Below are 25352 nucleotides of genomic sequence, written 5' to 3'. Positions count from 1 at the left end.
ATAATGTAATTATATAACTATGTAATTGCCATTTTAGTATCATTATTAAATTGGTAACTGTTATAAGTTATAGTTGTGGTTTTTTGTACTGTATGAGGTACAAAACATTCTGCAAGAAACCAGATTAGCATTTTTTAAACTTTTTATATTTGATACTTGCAGAAACAAAACTGTTTTATACTTTTATACAGAATGCCCTGATGTTGGTGAACTAAAGATTACTCGAATTAGCAAATACACTGGGTTTTGTACTGGAAATGAAGAAGTGTTTCTTCTGTGTGAAAAAGTCAATAAAAGTAAGTAGGTGTTTAAATTGTTTTATTAGTACAAAATTAATGAGAAGATACGATACAATAAATACATAGAAGATGATTGTACATATCTTTCCATTATGAGTAAGTTGGCTCACTGTACGACTAAATTTGATTTCAGGAAAAGACATAATAACCAGGATTTCACAACTTTGCAATTTGTACATGACAATAGGAAATCAAGAAGTGTTGATCTTATTGAGAAAGAAATCATATGTTATATTTAGAATTGATTACTTTTTAGCTAGAACATACAGTGCTTAAACAGTTTAATTCAAATTTGAACTAAACATATTTCATAATTTTGCTCAAGTAGACTGAAACATTGATATATAGAACTGAATATTTCTTCTAAAGGCTTTAAAAAATATTCTGTTTTGACAAGCAAAAAGAAACAAATTGGTAAAATGTGTTAAAAACAGAAATTCAGAAAGAGAAAACAAATTGTTTAAAAATCCTTTATTATTCACAAATTGGGATGGATATGGGGGATATAATTTCACATTTAAGAAGTATAACTTTGGTAATGAAGCATATACTAATATATTATTATAACTTGTTTGTGTTAGGCTTCAAGAGCTATGCTAAAATAAAATATTTTAAGCAAAAAATACTGTGATTATATATGTTTCAATTGGAGCCAGTAAATGCTTTAATACCTAGTTGATTATTTCTGTTTTAAAAATTAAAGTAATGACTATATCTTGCAGGACTTGAGACTAATTCAGTGGTGTCCAGTTGTTACTACTTATTGACTGCTGAGTAAATTGGCTGTACAGGTTACAATATGCCTGATAGCTGAATGCAAGTGTGCTGTATATAGGGTACAACTTATAAAAGGTCTGCAATTTGCACAAGTAGCAGGATTTAAAAAAAACATTTTATGAACAACAGAAATATTATTATATATTTGGCACAAAATCTACAAATTGCACTTGCATATTGGTTAAACCCATTGCCCTTCCTTTTCTTTCTGGCATGTTTTTGTGCTTAGTGGATCTGACTAGTCAGCAGGCATGAGTTTTTGAGAATGATTGCTTTTTAATGTCATATTTTTAAGTATACTGTGAAATTTTATATGTATTTGTAATAATAGTTCACTTCCCAATATGAAGTAAAAAAAACAACAAAAACTGAAGGAGCATCATTTAGACACTGTTTTTATTAGGTTGTCCAGAAATAAATGATGGAATTCTCATGAATACATTTAGAAGTTGAATATTGAGTAACTTATTGTTGGTTGGTTGGTTTAAATGAATGTTTGTCGCTTACAAGGTGTCTTAATTGTTTGCTGTTTCAACTCTACTCAGAGTAAGGTTTGCAATCCCCATGGCAGCATGGACAAGGACATTTGTCTGATTTTCCTCTACAACTTTATACTTGGTTGAAAAGATACCGAAACTACATGGAACATCAATCAGGCATTAGGTCATGGATTTGTTACTGAACTACATTTCAGGATTGGTTCTGAAGGTTTTGACATGGAGATGAAAGTCTTGAAGACCACGAAGAACGTGGAAGGAAGCTATCCTTAGATGAAAAAAAATTAAGGGAAGCAGTTGAGACACTCTCACATAACAATACATGAACTTGCAGAAAAGCTTGGCACAAGCAAGTCAAGTATTGCCAACCACCTGAGTACAATTGGAAAGACAAAAACATTGGATAAGTTGGCTCTGCATGAGCTGACTGAAGATCAACAAAAGGATGACTTCAAAAATTGAAGGAATTGGGAATCAAGGTTCTGCCTCATCCACCCTATTCTTCAGACCTTTCCCCTACAAATTTTCATTTTTTTCAATCACTCTGACAGGTTTTTAAACATTCAACACTTTCTAAACTAGACAGATGCAGAAAACTATTTCAGGGAATTCATTGACCATAGAAACTGATTTCTACAGTAGGGGCATAAACAGCATTGTCACACTTTGGCAAAAATGTGTTGAAGGAAATGTTGCTTACCTTGTTTAAAGCATGTTTTATAACACTGGTTTATACTTTTCCAAACTTTACAACTCAGAAACAACATTTATTTCTGGACAACCTAATACTTGCTGTTTTCAAATTTGAAAATCCCGTTGAGAAATGACCAAAAACTATGTGAAAAGTTTTATGTGTTATTACACTGAAGTTTCCTCTCAAAAATATTCCACTTCCATTTTTTTTAAGTAATCTTAAATGATATTAGCTTAGTCATTTTCCCGTAGAAGAAAGCAAAATGAATGATTTTTACCATTTTAAAAAATAAACATTCTTGGTAAAAGTGTAAATTACTTAAATTGTCACTATAATGCTGTATTTTGCAAAATTTTACACTTTTTCAACAAATGTAACTGAAATTTTGAGAGTTAATATTTATATGTTGCACTTTATTCAAATACTCTTTCATGTTCAATTTGACTTAAGTACCATCAATTTAAAGTATCTTATGATTTGTAATTTCTTCATTGACTTTGGTACTATTCTTCACACATGTTGATGGCTTACACTAGTCAAAGTATTAATGAGAATTAAGTTTTTTATAATTAAGCTAAAGTTTTAATGTTATTGAGGCATATAACACGACTTTAGTATAATTTTAATTAGTGCTCCAGTTACATTGATTTCATTAAACATTTGGATAACATATTGTTGAAAGTCACTAACCAAAAATTTAAATTATATTTAGTTGTTCTGCAAATTTAAGATATTTTTCAAATGAATCAAAATTGTAATGAAAAACCTTACTTTAGTATGTGAAACATCCATGGAAAGAAAGAATTTATGAATCAGGCTACTAATTAGTGTCGGTTCACTACAGTACTTTTCAAGATTTTTTCAACTGTGATATTTAAGAAACAAAACCTTAAAAAAAAAGACATTTTTCAATTATTTGCAAACATGGGCACTATTGCCAAAAATACCAGTAAACTGTAAGGGGTATCCAAATGATTTAATGCATTCTATTAATTACAAGTATGTTTTAGGATGTACTCATGCCAGATAATATAATATTATATGAAATTGGGTATGTTATTTACTAAGTTAATTTTCAGCTGCAGTTTATATAGATAACTTTCTATAATCAGTAATTGTTGATAATTTTATTTTTTAATTCATTAAAATTTGTTGAACTTCTTTAAGAAGTATCAACTTATTTTAGGCCAAGAACCTAATTTTATAATTTATAAATAAGAAATTGCTTCAAGGTTTTTCATGGAAAGAATTATGCATGGTGTAGTTTTTGCAACAGGCTGCTCAATCAGTGGCAAATACAAACCATATTTTGAAATACCTCACATTGATTGATGCATTTCATTGGATTTTAAAATGCTGAAATAGTCTTAAGTTGCTGGGCCAAGTTCCAAAAAAATAAGCTTTGGATCTGAGTAATACAGCTGAAAGGCTTTGAACCAACTGATTACATGAGAATCTTCTCTTTGCATGTTTATGGAAGGTAGGTTTCAAGTGGCTAAACCACTAATAAATATTTTACAAAAAAATAGTAAACTAGTTAAATTATTTTTAAAAAATCATTAGTTGCTAGGCTTGAAGCAAACTGTTTTAATTCTCTGAATTTGTGTAATATTCATCATAATTTGAGATAATACAAAGAATAATTTACTCTGAGTTAATGCTTCTAGATTTGTGCAATTATATTTTATAAACCTAAGAATAGCTTTAACACTTTGGTCTTTCAATTTAAAAAAATTCTTGTCTGGTTATCTTCTCTGGGATCTAAACATCCACTCAAGTGTTTGCCATGCGTGGCGACACGTTAAGGGGAGGAGAAGATCCTGGTGGTTGAGGGGTCCAACACTAACACACCACTTTGGTCTTGAATTCCTGTAGACGGGTGACCTTTGGGTGGCCTCCCTAGGGTAAATCGGCTGGTCCACTTGGGCTAGAGTCAACCAAGTACCAGTGTTAGAAGTTCTCAACAGGTGTTGTGGACATTGTGCCTGATGCTGGTGTTTGGGTATAGTGCTCACGAAACCCTGGCGTTGCTGCATTGTCCTTGCATGACATTGTAGTGCATCCCCTCGTAGGGCTCCATGGTGGGTGGGGTCAGTGGGTACCGAAATTTTCCTTTTTTCCTATGGATCCTCCTTCAAAAAATTTAAATAAAATAGTGAAAAAACAGTCAATAGGTAAGCAACCACGTCTTGAAGACTCTGAGCAGCGACCTTCGACATCTGTAACACACCAACTTCATTTTCTTTTATTACATTCTCTTTCAGAAAAACCTTTAGGGCAATTATCCCCCTTTTTTATTCAGAAGGGACTAGAGGGTCTAGCTGGCTCTCCAAAGGCAGTAAAGAAGCTCCGATCTGAAGACATATTAGTTGAAACATCCACAACCCACCACAGTGAACTTCTCTTGAATTCAACGGCAATTGGGGATATACCTATTGAGGTTACCCCTCATGCTACTTTGAATTCTTCACGAGGAGTTATTGTTGAGAGGGATTTGAAGAACATCCTCGAGTCAGAGATTCTTGCTGGTCTCTCCACTCAAGGCGTTTCTGCAGTGAGGTGCATCTCCACTCGCAAAGATGGAGTTACACTGCCAACAAATACCCTCGTTTTGACATTTACATCATCACGTGTACCTGCCACCATCAAGGCAGGTTAACTAATTTGCAGGGTACGGCCATGTATTCCAAACCCTCTCTGATGTTTCCAATGTCAGAGGTTTGGCCACTCAAAGACATCATGTCGTGGTTCCCTGATGTGCTCGTTGTGGTGGCAAGGACCACAATGCCTGTGAATGTGACATGGACCCACATTGCATCAACTGCAATGGTTCTCACCCTTCCTACTTTTGTTCTTGCCCATAATGGTTGGAGGAAAAAATGTGCAGCGTTTGAAAACAACTCGTAACATTAGTTATCCTGAGGCTTGGAAATTGCTGCCCGCCACTTCATCTCGGACATATGCTGCTGCACTTCATTCCACAACTACAGTGGGAGTGCAGACAGATCTCTCTGTGCCTCCAAGAGAATCGTTTTCAAAACAAATGAAAAGCCTTTTGACCTCCATGGTTAAAAAGGTTGATGAATCAACTTCCACACCCATCTCTGTTTCTCCCATATATTCCAACAAACCTCAAGATCTACATCCTTCAGTTTCAAATACAGCCATTTCTTCTGATACATCTTTTTCTCCCACACCAAAAGGCAAAACAATCATTTGTTCGCATCCTCAGTCACTGGAATCCCCTTCCAATAATAAAGACCTGCCCAATCGAACCAGGGCAGGATCCATGGAGGTTGATAGACCTCCTCCAACTAAGGACAGTAAGGAAAAAGGACGTGGTCTTACACAGAAGGGTTCTCCAGCCACTTCGCCTACCTGTCATTAAAAATTGCCACCTTGATACAATGGAACTGTCGAGGTTTACGTTCTAATCTGGATGACATCAAAACACTGATTGCTTCTTACCATCCCAAGTGTCTTTCCTTACAAGAAACATTTCTAAAACCTGCTGATACTGTCACCATTCGACAGTTTTCTGTGTACAGAAATGACAGGCTGTGTGATGGACGAGTACATGGAGGGGTGGCACTATTGATTGATCAGCATGTGCCCACCCTGTCTTTGTCACTCAACACACCCTTGGAGGCCGTAGCCATCCGTGTTTCCTTGGGTCATACCATCACTGTTTGTTCTCTCTACCTGTCCCCTGGGAAGACATATGATCAATCAGACCTTGATGCTCTCGTTGAACAGTTGCCATCTCCCTTTCTTCTCCTGGGGGGCTTTAATGGACATCATCCCCTCTGGGGAAGTGCTGTTATTGATTTGAGGGGTTGCTCTGTAGAGCATATGCTCTCTAATCACAATCTTTCTCTTTTCAATACTGGTTCTTCCACTTATTTTTATGCACCCAGTCAGTCCTTTACCACTATTTATCTCTTAGTTTGCTCCCCTTCATTATTCTCCCATTTTTCATGGAGGGTTGACAATTATCCACTAGGCAGTAATCATTTTCCTATACTTTTGAGAGAGACTGGCCATGGTCGATGCCACCCTACCTGCATGCCCCGGTGAAAGCTGGATCAGACAGACTGGTCCACTTTCACTGCTCTTGCAGAACTTGATCCTGCCATCGTGAATCAGCCATCAATAGACGACTGTGTGGCAGCGGTAACTGGCTGTATTACACAAGCAGTTGCTCAGTGTATTCCTAAAACCTCGACACTTCACTTAAAATCGCGTAGCTAATACGCAAATGAAGATATCTGCAATCGGGAAATGACGTCGTAATCAGCTGATTGTGCGAACCTAGCGACACCAAGCAGATTCCCCTGAAACCAACTGGAGCCGTACAATTCAAACAGTTCGCGTATTTTTTGAACATCCCTCATAATCCTAAAACATCGACACGTTTTCCACGATATCCTCGTCTTTGGTGGAATCCTGCTTGCCACTTAGCATTAAAGGCTCAAAAACGGGCCTGGGATACTTTTTGTAGATATCCCCACTTTCGAACCGCATCGCTTTCCAATGGGCTCGTGGACATGCTAGGTGGATAAGACATCAAAGTCAGAAGGAATCTTGGATTAAGTTCACAACCAGCATATCTTCTACCACCAGTTCCAAGGTCACATGGGACAGGATTTGAAAGGTCAGTGGGCACCACAGTTCTGTCCCCCTCTTGATCTTACTCTCTGATGGTCAGGAGGTGGCTGATGTCTGGAGCATCGCTGATACTCTAGGGGAAAGCTTTTACCAGGTATCTAGCACTTCTACTTGTTCCTCCACCTTCTTGACCATCAAGACTCGGGCAGAGTGATCACCTCTTTCCTTTCGAACTGACTGTCTTTTTGACTATAATTATCCCTTTACACTGGTGAAACTGAAAATGGCCCTTCATCGGTCTGGCAGTACATCTGTTGGATCTGATGATATACACTATGACATGCTGCACCATCTATCTCCTGCTTCTCTTGATGTCCTTCTAATTGTCTTTAACCGGATCTGGCAGGAGAATGTTTTTCCTGATGCCTGGCGCCAGGCTATTATCTTACTTTTTTTAAGCCAGGGGAAGATCCCAATATTCCTTCAAACTACCGTCCAATTGCTTTGACGAGCTGTCTCTGTAAGACCTTAGAAAGGATGGTTAATGCTCGTCTTGTTTGGTTCCTCGAATCACACAACCTCCTATCGTCCACCCAGTGTGGGTTTCGACGACAGCACTCCACCACAGACCACCTAATTCGACTTGAAACGTCAATCTGAGAAGCCTTTCTCAAACACCAACATCTTGTATCAATATTCTTTGACATTGAGAAGGCTTATGACACAACATGGAGGTATGGCGTTTTGCGAGACCTCCATACATATTGGTTACGTGGCCATTTACCCGTGTTTATTAAAAAAATTTTAATGGACAGGAGATTCCAAGTTCGTATGGGTTCGACACTTTCCTGTTCTTTTGTACAGGAATTTGGAGTCCCTCAGGGCTGTGCTTTGAGTGTCACACTTTTCAGTGTAAAGATAAATGCGATCACTGAACAACTCCCTCTCACTGTTGCGAATGGGCTGTATGTCGACGACTTTCACATCTCATGTCAGTCGTCAAACATGAGATATATTGAACGGCAACTACAAACTGCCCTCAATCGTGTACTAAAGTGGACTATGGCAAATGGCTTTAATTTCTCTCTCTCTAAAACTGTTTGCATGCACTTTTGCCGCCAACGGGGTATTCACCCTGATCCTGAACTTCATATCGGTGAAGTTTCGCTGCCAGTGGTCCCTGAGACCAAGTTCTTGGGGCTTATCTTTGACCGTAAGCTGACCTTTATACCACACTTAAAGCAGCTACGGGTCAAATGCACAAGAGCACTGAACATCCTCTGTCCTCTCTACTACTAGTTGGGGAGCAGATCGATGTTCAATGTTAAAGGTATATTGTGCTCTTATTCGATCAAATCTCGACTATGGATCAATGGTCTATGGCTCTTCCAGACCCTCGGCCTTAAAGATGCTAGACCCCATTCATCACCAAGTACTTCGACTCTACACTGGGGCTTTCTGTACCTGTTCAGTTCAAAGCTTATACGTTGAATCTCATGAACCTTCTCTGCACCTTTGCTGTTTGCAACTATCTTTACTATATTCTTCAAAACTTCGTTCCTTACCAAAGCATCCCACCTGGGGATGTATTTTCCTTCCTCAGTGAGCTGAACAGACCATCTGCCATTGCTCCGTTTGGCCTTCGCATCCAGGCCTAATTGGATGACTTGGGTCTGTCCTTGATTCCACAGGTCAGCCCATCCCACCATGGCTTATTACAGTCCCCAAATGTGACCTTTCTTTCAGTCATCTGAAAAAGGTAGATATTCCAGACTGGAAGTACTGTCATTTATTTAATGAACATCTTTCAAACAATCATTCCATTCACATTTATACAGATGGTTCCAAATCAGGTAATTCAGTGGGCTCTGCTATGGTTTGCTGCGATTCGGTGGTTGCGCGCAGAATCCCCTCTACAGCTTTTGTGTTCACTGCTGAACTGTATGCCATATCTCTTGCCCTGAATCTTATTGAAGCTGAGCAGTACTCCAGCTGTACTATTTATACTGACTCGCTTAGTTCTATACTGGTTACACCCTGTTCTCGCTGATATTAAAAACCGACTGGCCCATTTCTCATTAACTGCTACTTCTATCCAGTTTTTCTGGATACCAGGCCATGTTGGTATTCGCGGGAACGAGTTTGCAGACACGGCAGCTAAATCTATCTGCTCTGGCACTATCACCACTTTGCCTATTCCTTACATGGACTATGGTCTTGTATTCAAGGCTTGGCTCCATGCCAGCTGGCAGTCCACTTTGAGTGAGCAACGAGACAACAAGCTTTTTCAAATAAAACCCTATATTGGGCTTCCTTAAGGTTCGGAAGGAGGAAGTTGTTCTAACTAGACTACGTATTGGTCACAGTTTTTTAACTCATTGTTTTGTGTGTAGTTTGTGTAACACTCAAATCACTATCGGCCTCATTTTACTTTCTTGCCATCGTTACGATTCTCAATGACGGCAATATTTTAAACATGTTTTTTCCCAGGGTTTATCTGTAACATTGGACAGTGTTATTGGTGATGGTGACTCTGTCCACCTTGATGAAGTTTTTAGTTTTTTAATGGCCATCAATCTTTTTAATCTCATTTAAGTGTTGGATATTTATTCATTACACCTTTTTAATAGTAGTTTCCTTTTCACAGTTTCATTCTCTCTAGTTCAATTTGACATTGAAAAATGGCCAGAACATTAAATAACTCGACACCAGTCCTGGAAAGGCCAACTTCAGGTGACTGACGCTGCTGTTTGAACTTTTTGTTTGAACTACCCATTAGTCGTCCTGGCGAGTTATAATTTTAATTTTGCTGCATGTTTTTTAAACTTTTATTACTTTACCCTTTGGTACTGGCCATAATGACACATAACCCGGAACCAGGACTGGAAAGACCAACTTCAGGTGATTGACAGGCCAACGTCAGTCTTCCTGGTGGGTTATGATCATTACCATTCTGCTACAGGAAGTCCTTTACAACTTTATAGACTGGATGTCAACATCAGTTTAATGCAGTTTGCTGTTTTTAATTGCTGTTATGTTTTTACCTTCGTTTACTTTTACAAATTTTACTACATTTACTTTACTTTTACCTTTTTACTGGACATTTTGCTACTCATTATTACGATTTTGCAATATGTCTTTTAAAACTTCTATTATTTTACATTTTGATAATGGCTGCTATGACACATAACCCGGAACCAGGACTGGAAAGGCCAACTTCAGGTGACTGATGGTGGTTCTTGAACTTACCTGTTAGTCTTCCTGGCGGGTTGTGATCATTACCATTTTGCTAGAGTGAGTACTTTACCACTTCTTTTAATCTGCTTTCTCTCTTATATTGTAAATTAGGTGTCAACTTTGGTTTTATGCTTTTCTGTTTTTCAATGATGTTTTGTTTTACCTTCATTTCCTTTTCTGTATTTTACTACATTCAATTTATTTTTACCTTTTTAACGGACGTTTGGCGCAGATAGCCTAGCTGCTTTGTGCCATAAAACACTAAATAAATCAATCAATCAATTCAAAAAATTCTATACATTTGGAACTGTAATTATAAACATACAATTTGTCTTAAATAAATAAATTCTTAAAGAAAAATAATACAATTCAGGTGCTTAGACAACAATGTCTCATCTTTAACTTAAACTATCAAAGACCTATTTTAATTTGAGGAAAGGAGGGGATAGGTTTATTTTGATTCTTGATCTAAGTTCTTGCAAAATTAATTTCACATTTAAAACACTATTTTATAATTGTTTTACTTGTTCTGCATGTGTTAAATAAATGTAAATAAACATATAATGTACCATCACAGGTAAATACACTGTTAGATAAAAAATCAATTTTGTTGAATAGATGTTTTAATTTGGATATATGAGACCAAATTTGCAGGTCCAACTAACATTAGATACTGTTGAAAAGTCTTGTATTTATATGTTTCTTTAACAGGAAAGAATCCAATCATCTAGAACACCTGGAATATATACCTGTTTATTCAATTATAATAAATCATCAATGACAACAGAAAGGAAAAGGAAAGTGGTGTGCAGATTGAAATTCCTTCCCCTGTTGTTCTTTTCAGTGAGGCATTAAACAAATCTGAAACAAAAGCAATTGCCAGTTTGATACTTTTATCAGCACTGTCATTAACTGAAAGCATAGAAGGTAATTTTTTTCATACAATGTGTAATTCTTATAAAACTATATATCTTTCATCTTCTAAAATATAAAAATGTGAAACAACAAAAATCGTATTTCCATAGTTATTGAATATTTTCTTGTATAACTTAGTTATTCTGTTTGGGATTCTTTCATCACTTCTGCTTTTAAAATGCTGATGAACTTGGTTTAAAAATCTTTTCATTTTTTCAGGTGAAAATGCAGTTCAAGATTTAAAGAATGAAGTCAGTTCTTTGTCTATAAATTACAATCTCCACATAGAGAATTAGCAACTACTTCAAGGTCTACAGAAGCAGCAGGAGGAAATAATACAATTGGAATAATGTGTAAAAGTTATTTTGGTATTGATAATGTCAAATTGCCTTTTTCATTTCTGCAAAATAAATAACATCCTACCTGAATCTCAAAATGCTTCCAGGAAAAACAGACAAACAATAGATCACCTCACACGACTCACTGAATCAGTTTACAAAGCATTAAATAACAATCAGGTAACCATAGATGTATTTTTAGATTTTAAAAAAAAGCATTTGACAGTTTTTGGCATAATGCCATTAAGTATAAACTAACTAATTTGAAAGTAAATCAAACTATTATCAAATGAATATCAAACTTTCTAACAGATAGAACAGCTCAACTAAGAGTCAACAAAACCATATCAAATCATTCAGAATAACTCCAGGAGTGCCCCAAGGACCTATCCTCTTGCCACTCCTTTACATTATTTTTGTTAGTTTTTTTTAGTCTAACGTAGACTTACAATTCACAATATGCAAACGACATTGCTATCTAGAGTATTTCTAGAAATCTGGTAATGGTCATGTCTCGCATTCATGAAACACTAAATACTGTGTTGAGCTGGAGCAATAAGTGGAGAGTGGTTTTAAATCCAACAAAAATGCAAGCAGTCACATTTTATAGGAAATTAAAAAGGCACAGAAAAGTAAACATCTCACTCTGCAATATGACTATTAACGTGAGGAAGCACGTCACATTCCTTGGCATCACTTTTGACTCCAGAATAACATGGAAAAAACATGTTAACAACATATATTTATCCATCAGAAAACACATTTGACATTGATGACCATATCTAGCAAACACTCAAACTGCTCACCAGAAACTATCATCCAAATGTACAAGGCTTACATATGTCCATTAAAAGAATATGGATGTCAAGTCACATACAATATGTCTAACAACACACTACAGAAGATCTAAATACAACAAAATAAAATATTAAGTGCAGCAAACCAACTACCATCATACACACCTGTCAACAATGTACACAAAATCAGTAACCTACTGACACTTAGAAACAGTCTCACAGAAATATCATGTAAATATTACTTAAAAGCAGAACATGGAAATGAATTAACCGTGCCATTATGTAAATTAGCCAGTGCACCTACAAAATACATTTCACCATATAACATATTTCAACAATTACAAATCATTCAACAAAACACATAATCACAGATAAGGTGAATATATGTTTATACATATTTCCTTTCAGATCTGGGCACAGAACAGGTAAAACTTGCAGCACCTATCCTCTGAAAGTGGGTTTTTTGAGGGCACTTCCGTTTCACCCCCCACATCCAAATCTCAAGCGTTGGATCTTTAGATCCCAGCCAAGGCAATATTCTTGCCCAGCCCTAAATCAGGCCATTTTAAGTTTCTCATCAGTTTTTCAGAATGCGGGCTCCGGTCTGGCTTACTTCTTTTGTGCCATCTTTGTCTCGCTCCCCCTTTCTCACCCATTATTTTTATTATGCCCCATCGCACTTTATCACATTAATAAAGTCAAAGTAAAATACAAGTAAATTCCCAAGCAAAGATAAATAATCTTTCATGTGAGGGGATGAAGAGGAACCACAACGTTGTTAACCACCCCTGTTGGGGAGAGAATTCTTCAGATCTCTCTCTCTCTCTCTCTAAACTAAACTCCTGCCAAGTTCATTTCCATTGATAATGTCCTCAGATCAGGGCATAGTATTAAGACTTGTACATGTCTACATCCAGCTGCTTTCACATGAGTATTTGTCAGATATAAAAGACTGTTTAGTGTAGGTATTATTAATCAATTTATTTTGTGAGTGAATGTCATGATTTTTTGTTTTTATCATAACATGAGGGTTAAAAGTAATTCATTTAAAGGCAGTGATTATGTCAAGATTGGTATATAATTCCGTAATAATCTTAAATTGTTTTTATAAATCACTGATGTCGAGGCATTAAATGAAGCATGAAACCATTGATGTTGAGGATATAGAGATTTCTAGAAGACCTAATTGATAGATGTATAAATAGTAGCAAACAGACGAAGAAAAAAAAGAGCAGAAGAGAGTAAAGTCATGGGAAATAGTTTGATCAGCAAAGTTGAATACAAAGTTAATCATCATAGGAATAAAAGGCCTGCTGCTTGATATGCTAGAGTGAGGTTAACAGTTTTATGAGAAATAAGAAGAATAAGTTGTCTCAGCAAAGAGTGTTTAAAGAAATTTAACCAGCATAAGAGAACTTTGACAAAAGGCAAATGATTCTCGGAAATATGAAAAAGAAGTCGGCAATTTTTGTAGTACAGGGTGCATCCAAGATAACTGAATGACAACACAAGTTAAATATACATGGATGGTCTGGTGAGAGCAATAGAGAAAAGTAGTTCAGTATGTTTACTGAATTCTGAAGTAATTGAGTAGGCCTAACTGGACTTTTGAGGAAAGAAGAGAACTGTGTAGTGTTAATGATAAAACTATGACCTTCATAATGTAAGGTATTTTTGTATATACTTTAAACGTTATCTAAATATATTTATTATTTTAAAAACAAGTATTGTGTGTGTTGTTTTGTTCTTAATTTATCACTACCAAATTGCAAACACCTACTGTAAAATCCTTAGACCAACACATCCATATATTTATTTAACAAATACATGTGTACATACAAGAAGGAAGTCAGAGATTGCCAAAACCTTTCAGAAAGTTCTATCTCAAATGTAGGGTAATAAAGCAATTATGTTCAAGACCTGTGATATACAGCAACTACAAATATCCCAACACATAGCATTTAATAATTATAACTTGCAGTGAATGGTACAGGTGCATTTATGTCAGAAACATGGGGGGGTCTCCTAAACAAAACTGAAGATGGGGAGCAGGTGTGGCTGATTGTGTGTTTCTTACTGAAGAGGAACTTATACATGGAGCTACTCTTAACAATACTTAATTTTAAATGAGGTAAAAAACAATTAAATGCAAAGGATGTTGAATATTCTAGACAACTTGCAAGATTCAAAGATTGTTGAAAGAGAAATTCAAAGAATAAGGATATTCAGAATTCTAAGGGAATGCAATGTCCTTATTACTTGCATTTTTTCTGACAATTACTGGAATTACTAGACACTTATACTTTCAGATATACAAGCTAGCCTATTAATTGTAATTATGCATATAATAACATGAATTTATGTTCCGATTAAAGGAAACAAATTGTTAATAAAGCTGTAATGTTTGCAGTACATGTACACTAGTGCACGACTGCAGACTTGTCAATATAGAAGAGTATTTAATCCTGTATGTAATATACATGTAGAATATACTCGTATATTCCAGAAAATTTCCATTTCAAACTACTTATGAGATAATGTAACAAAAAAGATGCAGCAATTAATCCTATCTGTGAAACTAATTTTAATAATAAAAAATACGGTAGGGATGATATTGTTAAACTTTCTATAGACAATCATGTTAAGTAAATTATGATTAAAGAGAAGTATAATTAATTCACTTGAATTGAAAGTGAAATTCATGTTTGTAACAATAATTTAATGATCAAAGTCTATAATTCATAAAACTGCACTAGTATTGATGTAACTATGTTGAACATGATTATTGAAGTTAACAAATAACCACCTCTTGGGTTTTCTTTTTAAATGGGCCTGGCATGACCAGTGATTTGAATTGAAATATGAGTCATGGGTTTTAATTACTATCCCACTGAGCATTCTTGCCCTTTCAGCTGTAGGAACATTCTAATGTAATGGTCAATCCCACTATTCATGGGTGAAAAGAGTATCCCAAGTACTGGCAGTGGGTGGTGATGACTAGCTACATTCCCTCTAGTCTTTCACTGCTACATTAGAGATGGTAAGTGCAGATAACCCTTGTGTAGCTTTGCATGAAATTAAAATCATACTCTTTAAATGTATACAACCATAATAATTAAAAATTTCATGTGTAACATTTGAACATAATAATTTCACTAAAAGAATGTTTTTTATAAGTGCAAGTTAATTCTATATTATGTACTGCTGCAAAATGGTGACTTGGCACCAATATGAGTAAAATGTATTTATAAGGAATGCATTCCACATTTTGGTAACATTTCTTACAAAGTCTTTTATCAAAGATCACTCATTGAAAAATAGATTATAAAGTCAGCATACTCAATTTCTTTTGCACTTGGATTTGAGTGTAATGTATATTACCTTTCTTCAGCTCGTTGTTACCAACATAGTTCATATAGATGAATTATATTTTTTTTAATATAGCACTTAATGCTATATTAAAGAATAGTGTAGATTTAAAAGAAAACTACTTTTAATATAAAATTTTCATGTGTCTTTCATAGAAGCATTTCTTACTTTTAGTTCATGTTTTATTCCTTGAGACAGTGAAGGAATATTTATAGCAGTATATTTTTCCTTTTTTAATATTTTCTTTAGGATGAATTTGGAAATCCAGTTTTGTTGATTCTGTAAATCATAAGCCCTAAAAGCAGTAATAGCTTGAATCATAAGGATCATTCTTATCATCTTATCAATTATAACTTTTTTGCTTGGTTTGCTTGTAATTTATAATCAAGAGCAGTGACATATATCTGATAATTTTGTAGGAGATTGGAGCATGTCAGTTTCAGGAACACGTTTATATAAAGTGAATATTATAGCTTCAGGACATGCTTTCTTTAGTCCAGTGAGAACCTTTTGTGAATCAGCATCAAGGCAAAAACCAGTATATTACCAATCTTACATTTTTCTGCATGTGAACCAAATAGTCTTTTTTTTTTTTGGATGAATTCAGTCTGTTCTGCAAATACATTTCACAGGATAAAAGAAACAAAATGTAAGCCTAATTATGAAATTATTAATTCCTGACAGTTAAAATTTACTTTACATTTTATACAGTTATTAATTATTCATTTAATATAAAGTCTAATAAAGCACATTTATGAACATGAAGTGCTTACAGTGAAATGTTATTTTATCAGGTTCCCAAATTCTAAATAGCATTTGCTACCACTTACAAGTCAACTTTCTAATGGACTATAAATCATCAGCTATATTTTCATTAACATCTGATGCATTATTCCATGCATGAGACATTAGTGTATGACTTCTATATTGAAAATCAAATACAATTGTCCATTTTTGAACAACAGAGCAGATGTATAACTTCAAACTTCTCCCAGTGTGAAACAGATTTCACTTAAATGGTTGAAATCGTAAAATACCAGCTGACAATATTAATCAAATTTTGAAATCCTTTTATTGAAGTATCTTGTGAGAAAAACCTAACCTTATTCAGCAAAACTAATGTGTAATAGGTTCTTGCCATTTGTTTGACTGACTCGTGTGTGTTTTTTATAAGACATCCATCTGTGTTTTATTTGGCCATGTATCAGATTGGAGAGAAATGAAAGACATTGTACATTACAATTGATTTGTATGCCCTCAGACTGTCATGGAAATTCTAGGCCCTCCTCATTTGGCCAAGTCACAGAATCGTCAATCCAATCATACATAAACAACTAGGGGTGCATTGACAGTTAGGTTTTCTGAATACCTCTTGTGTTGATAACTTGAAATACATTTTGTCCCTTTTAATCTGGTTGGCTGAGCCATTTTGTAAGGTATCATGAAATGAAAAACAATTTAGACACTAATCCTAACTAGCAAAAACCACCATGCTTAGTTGAAAAACTATCACAGAAAATTATTTTGCTATAAATTTTACACATGCCTGCTGCAAAGCAATTGATTCATCTGTATAAGTTATTTATAAACAGTTTACATATAGAACTGATGTAAAAGTGCTGTTAAAAATGAAAAAGGACATTGTTAAAGGACTTGTAGTTAATATTAAGAAATGTATAAAGTTAGAAAAATCTTTATGTATTTAGGATTAAAGCCATTGGTATGAAATGCCTTATGTTGATTTGACAATTAAAAAATAGATTTAGAAGATTTATTATGTTACCTCTAGTAACTATCACCAAGAGATAACAATTAATGTATATCCAACATAATTTTAAATTATAATATTGTTCTGAAAAGCCTTATGAAATCAGAATTCTCATTTGTTTGTTAGAGGACATCAAGATTAGATTTTTTGAAGAAGACAAAGAGGGAAATGTTTTGTGGGAAGGTTGTGGAGATTTTTCAGAGAATGATGTTCACCATCAGGTAATTACATTTAAGTGTAAGTTATGAATAAAGATCATGGTTACCAGTAATAAATTACACAGTAAACACATTTTGTTGTATATTTAGTATCTTTGTTTACTATTATTATTTGTATAAAAAGAAACATTTAGAAACTAAAATATATTTAGGAATGTACAGATTGTTCTCCTTTGTGAAATGTTTCTTTTGGATAAACTGCTACTCACTTTAAATCATTATAATACATGTACATATTATGATTACAAAATTTAAACTTTGATGTATTTCTTTTGTGTATGTGTGTGTGTGTGTGAGATAAGTTCTTTGAACAACAGTTGTGTTGACACAAAAGTGCACATAAGTTAATTTTACAGTTTAATTATAGAATAAAAGTTGTTTTTTTATTTCATCTGAAAAATTCACTATACTATCTTAGAAAAAGTAATTTGCTAAAACTTGATAGTTGTTACAGTGAAGCTAGAATTAATACATTCTTCCTGTTTGATGCCTATTTATTGCTTGCTAAAAACTTTTTTAAAACTGATTCCTAAATCCTAACAATCAGTACAATAATATATTTTGACATTTTGTAGAAAAAAATAGTGTTGATGGAAATACTTGAGTGTCAAGTAAATACAAGTTTTTTAATTCTGTTTTCTTTTTAATATACGTCATGCATTCTATACAAACTGATGAAACTATCTTAAAAGGTTGCAATTGTGTTTCGAACACCAGCCTATAAGGACCGCAACATCAAAGAAGATGTAAATGTCAAAATTCAACTTTGCAGGCATAAAGACAATCAGTGTAGTGGAAGCATAGATTTTCTCTACACTCCTGCTGAATATGGTAAGAACAACCAAAATTAAACCAATAAAAGTGGGTAATGCTTAACACAGATTAACTTATATTGTTTACTAGCAAAAATACCTGCCTAAACCAGGCTGAAAAATAGTGATATAAAGAAAGAGAATTGAATCACCCATTCACTAATGGGAAACATAGCATATGAATTATTGGTCTGGTGTAGATGTACCAATGATTTTCTCAGCAGGAAAAATTATTGTCATTTGGCATCAGAATTGCACACTTTGCTACTGACCTTGTTCTGTTGAGCCCTTGTTAATAGCATTACTCTTTCTCATTCAGGTCTGGCTTTTATATGTATGTCACAATCTTTTACAGTGTTAAATTCAAAACATAAACAGCCTTATAAATGTTTGCTGGTAAGCTTGGCATATAAACATTACTTATAATTCAAATTTGTTTAATGTCTAAATTTTTACTTAATTTGAAAAAGAAATATATAAAGAAAACTGAATTTTCATTTTTTGGTGGCACATCATGTGTTGACCTTCAATTTCTCCTTTTTATAATTATCTAAGAGTATACTGGTGCAGTTTCAACCAATAAGAAACATAAGCAGTATATAATTTCAAGTAAGAATCTAAACATTGAATCTTCTGTCTTCTTGACTTGCTTGAGATATCAAATTCATTAAACCAACCAGTGAACCCCCTTCTCACTACTCTGACATTCAAAATTGTTTGATAATCATCTTTGCACATTTGATTGGCATGTTTATAACCAATAAAAAGAGATGCTCCTTTAAATTTCTGAGTTTGTAGTGACCAAACTAATGCTATGGAAAATATCTTTTATGTGCTTTAAAGTGTGGTGTACCTGTAGAAAAACTTACCCATTATACCCTCACACATGTACCAAGCTAACCTCATCAGCTGTATTTAATATAAACATACAGTATTCATAAGTTATAATATTTGGTAATTTAATGATGTCTAATAAACATACTAAATATAAGTGTGTTGCTTAAATTACTGTAGTTTTTGTATTTATAAAATAATAAAGGCTTAACATTTAACTATTTACATGATTTAATTATGTTATTTGTGTTAAGAGGGACAACACTATAATGACAAAACCTGTTTTTTAAATAGCTCTAAGACTCTCAGGTAACTTATTTAACTCTTTCAACATGGGCTTAATAAAGTTAGCCAACCGCATGACCCTGTTGTACTCATCTAAAGTCTTTATAGATTTTATACTTCTAATTTTCAGCAGTGTGTATATCTTTAAAAATTTGGCAGTCTTTCAGTTAACATTACACGTCTTTCACGTACAAAAAAAATCATATTTCTAGTGGAGTATTTTTAATAAATTAAAAGATTCATCTATTAATATATTAAATATTTGCTTTGAACAGTCCATATGCAAAATAATTTTCATACTAAGAATAAAAAATACTTTTCCTCATCTCAAAAATCTCAAATTTCCTTTGTGTAATCTCTAAAATTTCTTAGATATATTTTAGGTGTCTTTTTCAGTAAAATTTTGTATTTTATCTTATTTTCTCTATATCCTAACTCAAAATGTGATTGGTCAATTTTACCAACCTCTTAACCAAAGAAACCTCAAAATAAATCTAAGTTACTTTTTTTCTTTCCAGAATAACTTGTAACATGAAGTTACATTTGTTTATTCTGATTATCTTCTTTTTCTTCTTGTTGTCGATTGTCAAGGACATTTAAGCTTTTTTTTATACTAATGTTAGTAATGCACTAAATTTTTATTTGATTAAATAATATACAAAAGAACATAGACTTATAACAAGCAAAAGGTAGACAACTTCCACTGATTCTCACAATTTTTCTTGCCTTCTAACTATGAGACAAGAGTTGTTACAAATTTCTACAGTCTAATCATTAAGTTTTTCATTAAAACTTTGCTTGAACTTTTAGTGAAATTAACTACTAAATATTTAGAATACAACTTTAGGCAATACATCATTTTTTGTATATAAAAAATCTTGACTTTCTACCAGTTATATGTAATATATAATTAAAAGGAAGAGAGAATTAATACATCCTGAAAGAGATGATTTAGTGGGAAGGTGTAGTGGGAGGGGTCTGATTTTCTGCTGATATCTCTTTAACCAAACAAAACTAAAGACTATAAAAATTATTGTTTGTCTGAGCAATGAAATTTCTGTAGTGAGTAATTTATGTCTAATTTCTCACTCTTTCAAGAGGTTCTGGAAAAAATAAGCAAGATGCCTGGAGAAAATATATCACATTTTATACTAGGGAAAATTAAGAATTTTTCAGAATATTTCGTTGTAAACTTAAAAAGTTGTATATTATTAAAATATGAATTATTAGCTAAAAGTTTGTGCTATACTAATTGGTATAACTCAAACAAAGTAGGCTAATAAAATTTTGAGTGTGAGATACTGAAACTTTCTGTCATGTATTAAAGGATACATAGAGTGAAAAAGTTAAAGCTAGAACTCATTATATCTTCAAGAGTGGATATTTTTATTGTTCTTCTGTAGTTGAAAGGTTTGACATTGGGAACTTCTATCAAAAGAATCACAAAGTCTTTACTATTTTCTACAGTGATGCTTCCCCCAATGTGGAATGGGTTAAGATCTATCATGTGTTATATTTGTGTCCCTTTTCAATTTTTATGCATCATTTGAATGCATTACAAGTTTTTTCTATGCATCAATATATTTTGCATTAGGGCTACTACTGTAGATTAAAACAACTTGGTTTAAAATTAAAATTTTAAAACTGAAGTAATTAAAAATACATCATTAATACTATTGAATTATTTGTTAATGTATATTGATTTATTAAACTAAAACAGTAATTTGCTAAACATGCATATAATATATGGTATTCTTCCCTCTCGTATAACACATAATTCTTCTTTAGATAGAGAAGAAGTAAAACGAAAGAGAAAAAAGATTAGCGGCTTCCAAGAATTTCACGAGCCCCATGACTTAGATTTGTCATTACAGACAGGTGCTAGTAGCAGTACATCTAGTTGGTCTGATACAAATACATCAGGAAGTTTTACTGGTATGTTGACAAAAATTAACACTTGGTAATCTCATTAGATTATTTCCTTTTTATAGTGTGCTGTTATTCCATGTCTGAACTATTGATTTTCTGCAGTTTATTGAATATGTCGAAAAAAAATTTGACTCAACAAAGCTGTCTTGATTTTACCTTTATATGATTGTGGTTTAATAATTAAACTAGTATTTTAAATTTAATTTATATTTATATTTTCAACAAATCATTTTGCATTTTATATATTTACGAGTTCTTGCCCTGTTTATGAATATTATAGCTTTGTCATATTTTGTTTAACAATGTTACATTGTATAAGAAACAAATATATCCTGATCCAAGTGAATAAATCAGCACTTGTTTTTAAGTGACCAAGTAGACTGAACTGTATTTTAATACCCACTAGATATGAACTTCAGTGAGAAACCTTGTCAGTATACTGATTAATAATATTTTGAAAATACTCAATTCAGAGCTTTATTAGAACTATGTAATAAGTATTTGTACCTATGAAGTGTGTTTTGAAGCTTAACATGATTTGCATTAGTGAAAAAGAAAATGAAAATGTGGTGATTGTGTTCTTCTCAATAATATTTTGTGATTGTTGAATAATTTTCAAACAAAGTTAATTGCATTCAACGTAAGTAGTGAGGCAAAGTATTACATGACTTAAAAAAAACTCAGGAAAAAAATGTGCCTGACCTCACTTAACTACTGTTTGCACTGGCAAATGGGGGTTACATTTATTTAATTTTATAGCCTGAACTAACTGTCTTTAGCTCTGTTTGAGTCCAAACAGATTGTACTGATTGATTGGTTCAGTTGAGGGAAAGAAGAAAAGCAAAATAGTGCAATATTAGTAACATGTTGTACAACTACTGTCTTTATTCCTGAAAAAAAGGTGAAGCTTTAAATATGCCATTACAATCCTAGAAACAGTCTTATATAGGGCTCAAAGAAGGCTAAAAATAGTTAAGAACTTCCATGAGCTCAGAAGTGTTCTAGATTCAAATTCTGTTTTATACAGCGCTATACGTGAATGAAATTGGAAAAAATACCAGGTGCCATGATGAAATTTTTAGACACCTGAGATTTGTCGAGGCCTGTCTTTGCAAGAGAGGTTAAGACCTTATAACTTTTTTTGTTTTAAAGAAACCTAAAAGTAAGAGGTAATTTACAAAATTATCCAGGCCTTTGCTGTATTCTGAATACAGTAAATGCATGACGAAGAAAAAACAAACCTTCCATCAATTCCCCATCCTTTTTTTTTATTTTGTTACCAAAGTGCATTTTTTGGGATTTTTACCAACTTGAAAAAGACATTAGGGGTTAGGTGTGAAATTTAGTTTTATTTTTCTGTACTGAAATGTACGAGATTTATATGTATGTGTGTATGTATATTTGTGTTGGAGAATTGACAAATGCATTTTTTTGTTTTCATGTTTTTCATTCAAATAATGGCAAGTAATATTATCAGTTAACCTATTAAGTACTTTGAGCCATCCACAAGTACACTCAGTGCAAGATAAATACTTAAATATAGCCTTTTTGTTTTTGGTCTTATTTTTAAAAAACAAACAACACATTTATTGTAATTTGTTTTATATGAGGGGTACACACTTTGCTGTTTTAGCCAGTTATGTGCATAATTGTTACTGATACCCACTACAACTGTGTAGGTTTAATTGTATAATAAGGATATTTCCTGTGATTCTGAAGAAGATTTTAGGTTCACTCAAAGTATGTTAAAGTATATTTTATACAGTAGTTACATCTCAAATTTAGGAAGTAAATTCATACTTTTTTTTTTCTTTCTAAAGAAATTCATTTAATGTAGTGTTTATTATAATTTGAGAGATTATACCAGTGATTGCTCTACTTTGTAATTCAGTCATAGTGATACTTCATTTACTTTACAACTTTATGTATTTTTATCAATGCGCTGTGTCAAACCCAGTAGGAACTTGTACGTGACATAAACATGTACATTGATGATTCTTATAACATGCATTTAATCCAATTGTTATTGCTGTTTCTATTCCAATCATAACCTTACCATAAGGAAATAATCAATATTTTAGTGTTTGATCACTTATTTATGACTAATAATCATTAATGACATGAAATTCTGTATTTTGTACATTGGGTAAGTGAAATTTACTGTTTCAGTATTACCTAAAGATTTCATACAAAATTCATATAGGAATCTAGACACTTAAATTTTTCAGGTAATGAGTATTTTATTCCTTGAGACAAACAGCAATATTAAAAACATTCTTCGTTTTTTTATTCATGTTTGCATGACTTTTATTCTTGTCCAATACTTGACATTTTGATTGTGTTTTTCTGTCTTTACTAGGTGTTTGCTTTTCTTATTTCAATATTAACATCCTATTAAAAACCATTTTAAGTGATTACGAAATAAATTCAATACATTGAGCACTTTATTAGTACTGGTCAATAAAAATTAAATTTGTATAATTTTCAGTGCAATAGCAATCCCCAAACTTTGGGTAATTGCTGTATATTTTATTTATGAACATTTTCTCAATAACTCTTGTAATTTCTGTTTAAAAAATCCATCAATGACATAATGGCTTAACTTATTGAATTTGATATTCCAAATGAAATAGTTTATCTGTCTGTTCACTACTGTTAAGAGATGAAGTAGCCCTTTATATAGTGGTGAAGTGCAAACAATTTTAAGATTTAATCTAAAAGACTTGACATTAAATCATAGAAATCTCTGTATAATTTGTTAATGAATTGATGTTGAGAATTAACTAGCAAGTGTGCACGTACACGTCAGTGATAGATATACTGGCAAATATTGTGCTTATTTGGTATGAACAGATTTTACTTTTAATCCATTTTTGATGTACAAATGTGTATTCACAGAATAATGCTAAACTATTTACAAAATCAAAAAAAATTTAATGTCAAGAGAGTTGAGTTTTTAGTATTTTCGTAAGCCATTCTTATATCCAAAAAAGAACTCAAGTTGAAGATTTGGAAAAGACAGCTTATGTTCCATTTAAGGCAAATATATTTTTCAAATGGGGTAATTTTGATACCAGAATTGAAGTAAGTAATGTGTGATTCCTCTAAAGTAAAGAAGGTACTTAATATTGTTTTTTTATTTTTCTTAAAGATGGGTATGCAAGGAGAGGCTTAAGGATGTATTGACTTGATCTTTCATGTCTACATTATTTTCTAACAAAACATTGTGTGTTAAATATTTGTTAGGTTGTGTATCAAGAAAGAATGTTTACCCTCTTTAGCTTCATTTATCAGTTTTTTTAATATGAAACTATTGGTTATTAGAGTAAATAGTATTTATTCCAAAGTGAGAAACTTTCAGCCAAGAATAAATAGTTTAACATATGACAACTAGAATTTTTATTTCAATGATGAGAGGGTGGGAACAATTCAGTAAATATACTTATGCCAGCTCTTGCATCATAAAACATGGTAGTGATTCATAAGAAGGATCACCCAGTTGTTACTCTTTAGTATTATTTAATATTGTTTCATCAGCTAAAATAGCTGTGAGTATTTTAATGAAACCTATACAATATTACTAAATGTATCATTGTTCATTATAGTTTTAAAGTTTGGCTATCTTGTAAATAACAGTGGCTTTGTAATTGTTGACACCCAGTTGTTTTAATGTAGTTTGTGGTTTATATGGAGCTTCTGAATCTACAACATGCATACATGTGTAATACAGTGATTATCAATTTACTGTTGCAGCTTTATTGGTGTTGTGTATCATTTGCTTGTGGATAGTTATTTCCTTTCGAACAAGATACTGCCAACAGGATCATATAATTTAAAAGATAGCACTAAGTTCAGTTTTGAGCATCAGGTCAGTAGTTATGGTAATTGTCAAGTTATAGCCAGTCACTTCATGATTGTAAATTTTATAGATACTGTAGACAGAGCATTCATCCTTGAAGCTGACTACAAGCAGTG

General features: G+C 33.0%; 1 protein-coding gene across 2 annotated transcripts in view; it reads left to right on the top strand.

Moving 5' to 3' along the window:
- Window positions 1-25352, top strand: part of LOC143229435 (nuclear factor NF-kappa-B p105 subunit-like) — a 153902-nt gene that overhangs the window by 77735 nt on the left and 50815 nt on the right. For both annotated transcript variants that reach the window (XM_076461764.1, XM_076461765.1), the window contains 4 exons: window positions 192-296; window positions 17426-17520; window positions 18210-18348; window positions 21237-21383. In XM_076461764.1, coding sequence (XP_076317879.1) covers window positions 192-296; window positions 17426-17520; window positions 18210-18348; window positions 21237-21383 — 486 coding nt within the window. The remainder of the gene's footprint in view (window positions 1-191; window positions 297-17425; window positions 17521-18209; window positions 18349-21236; window positions 21384-25352) is intronic.

Source organism: Tachypleus tridentatus, chromosome 10 (assembly GCF_004210375.1).
Source record: "Tachypleus tridentatus isolate NWPU-2018 chromosome 10, ASM421037v1, whole genome shotgun sequence".
Classification (NCBI taxonomy): Eukaryota; Metazoa; Arthropoda; class Merostomata; order Xiphosura; family Limulidae; genus Tachypleus; species Tachypleus tridentatus.
The sequence above is the reverse complement of the archived record's forward strand: the minus strand, read 5'-3'. Positions and strand labels throughout refer to the sequence as shown.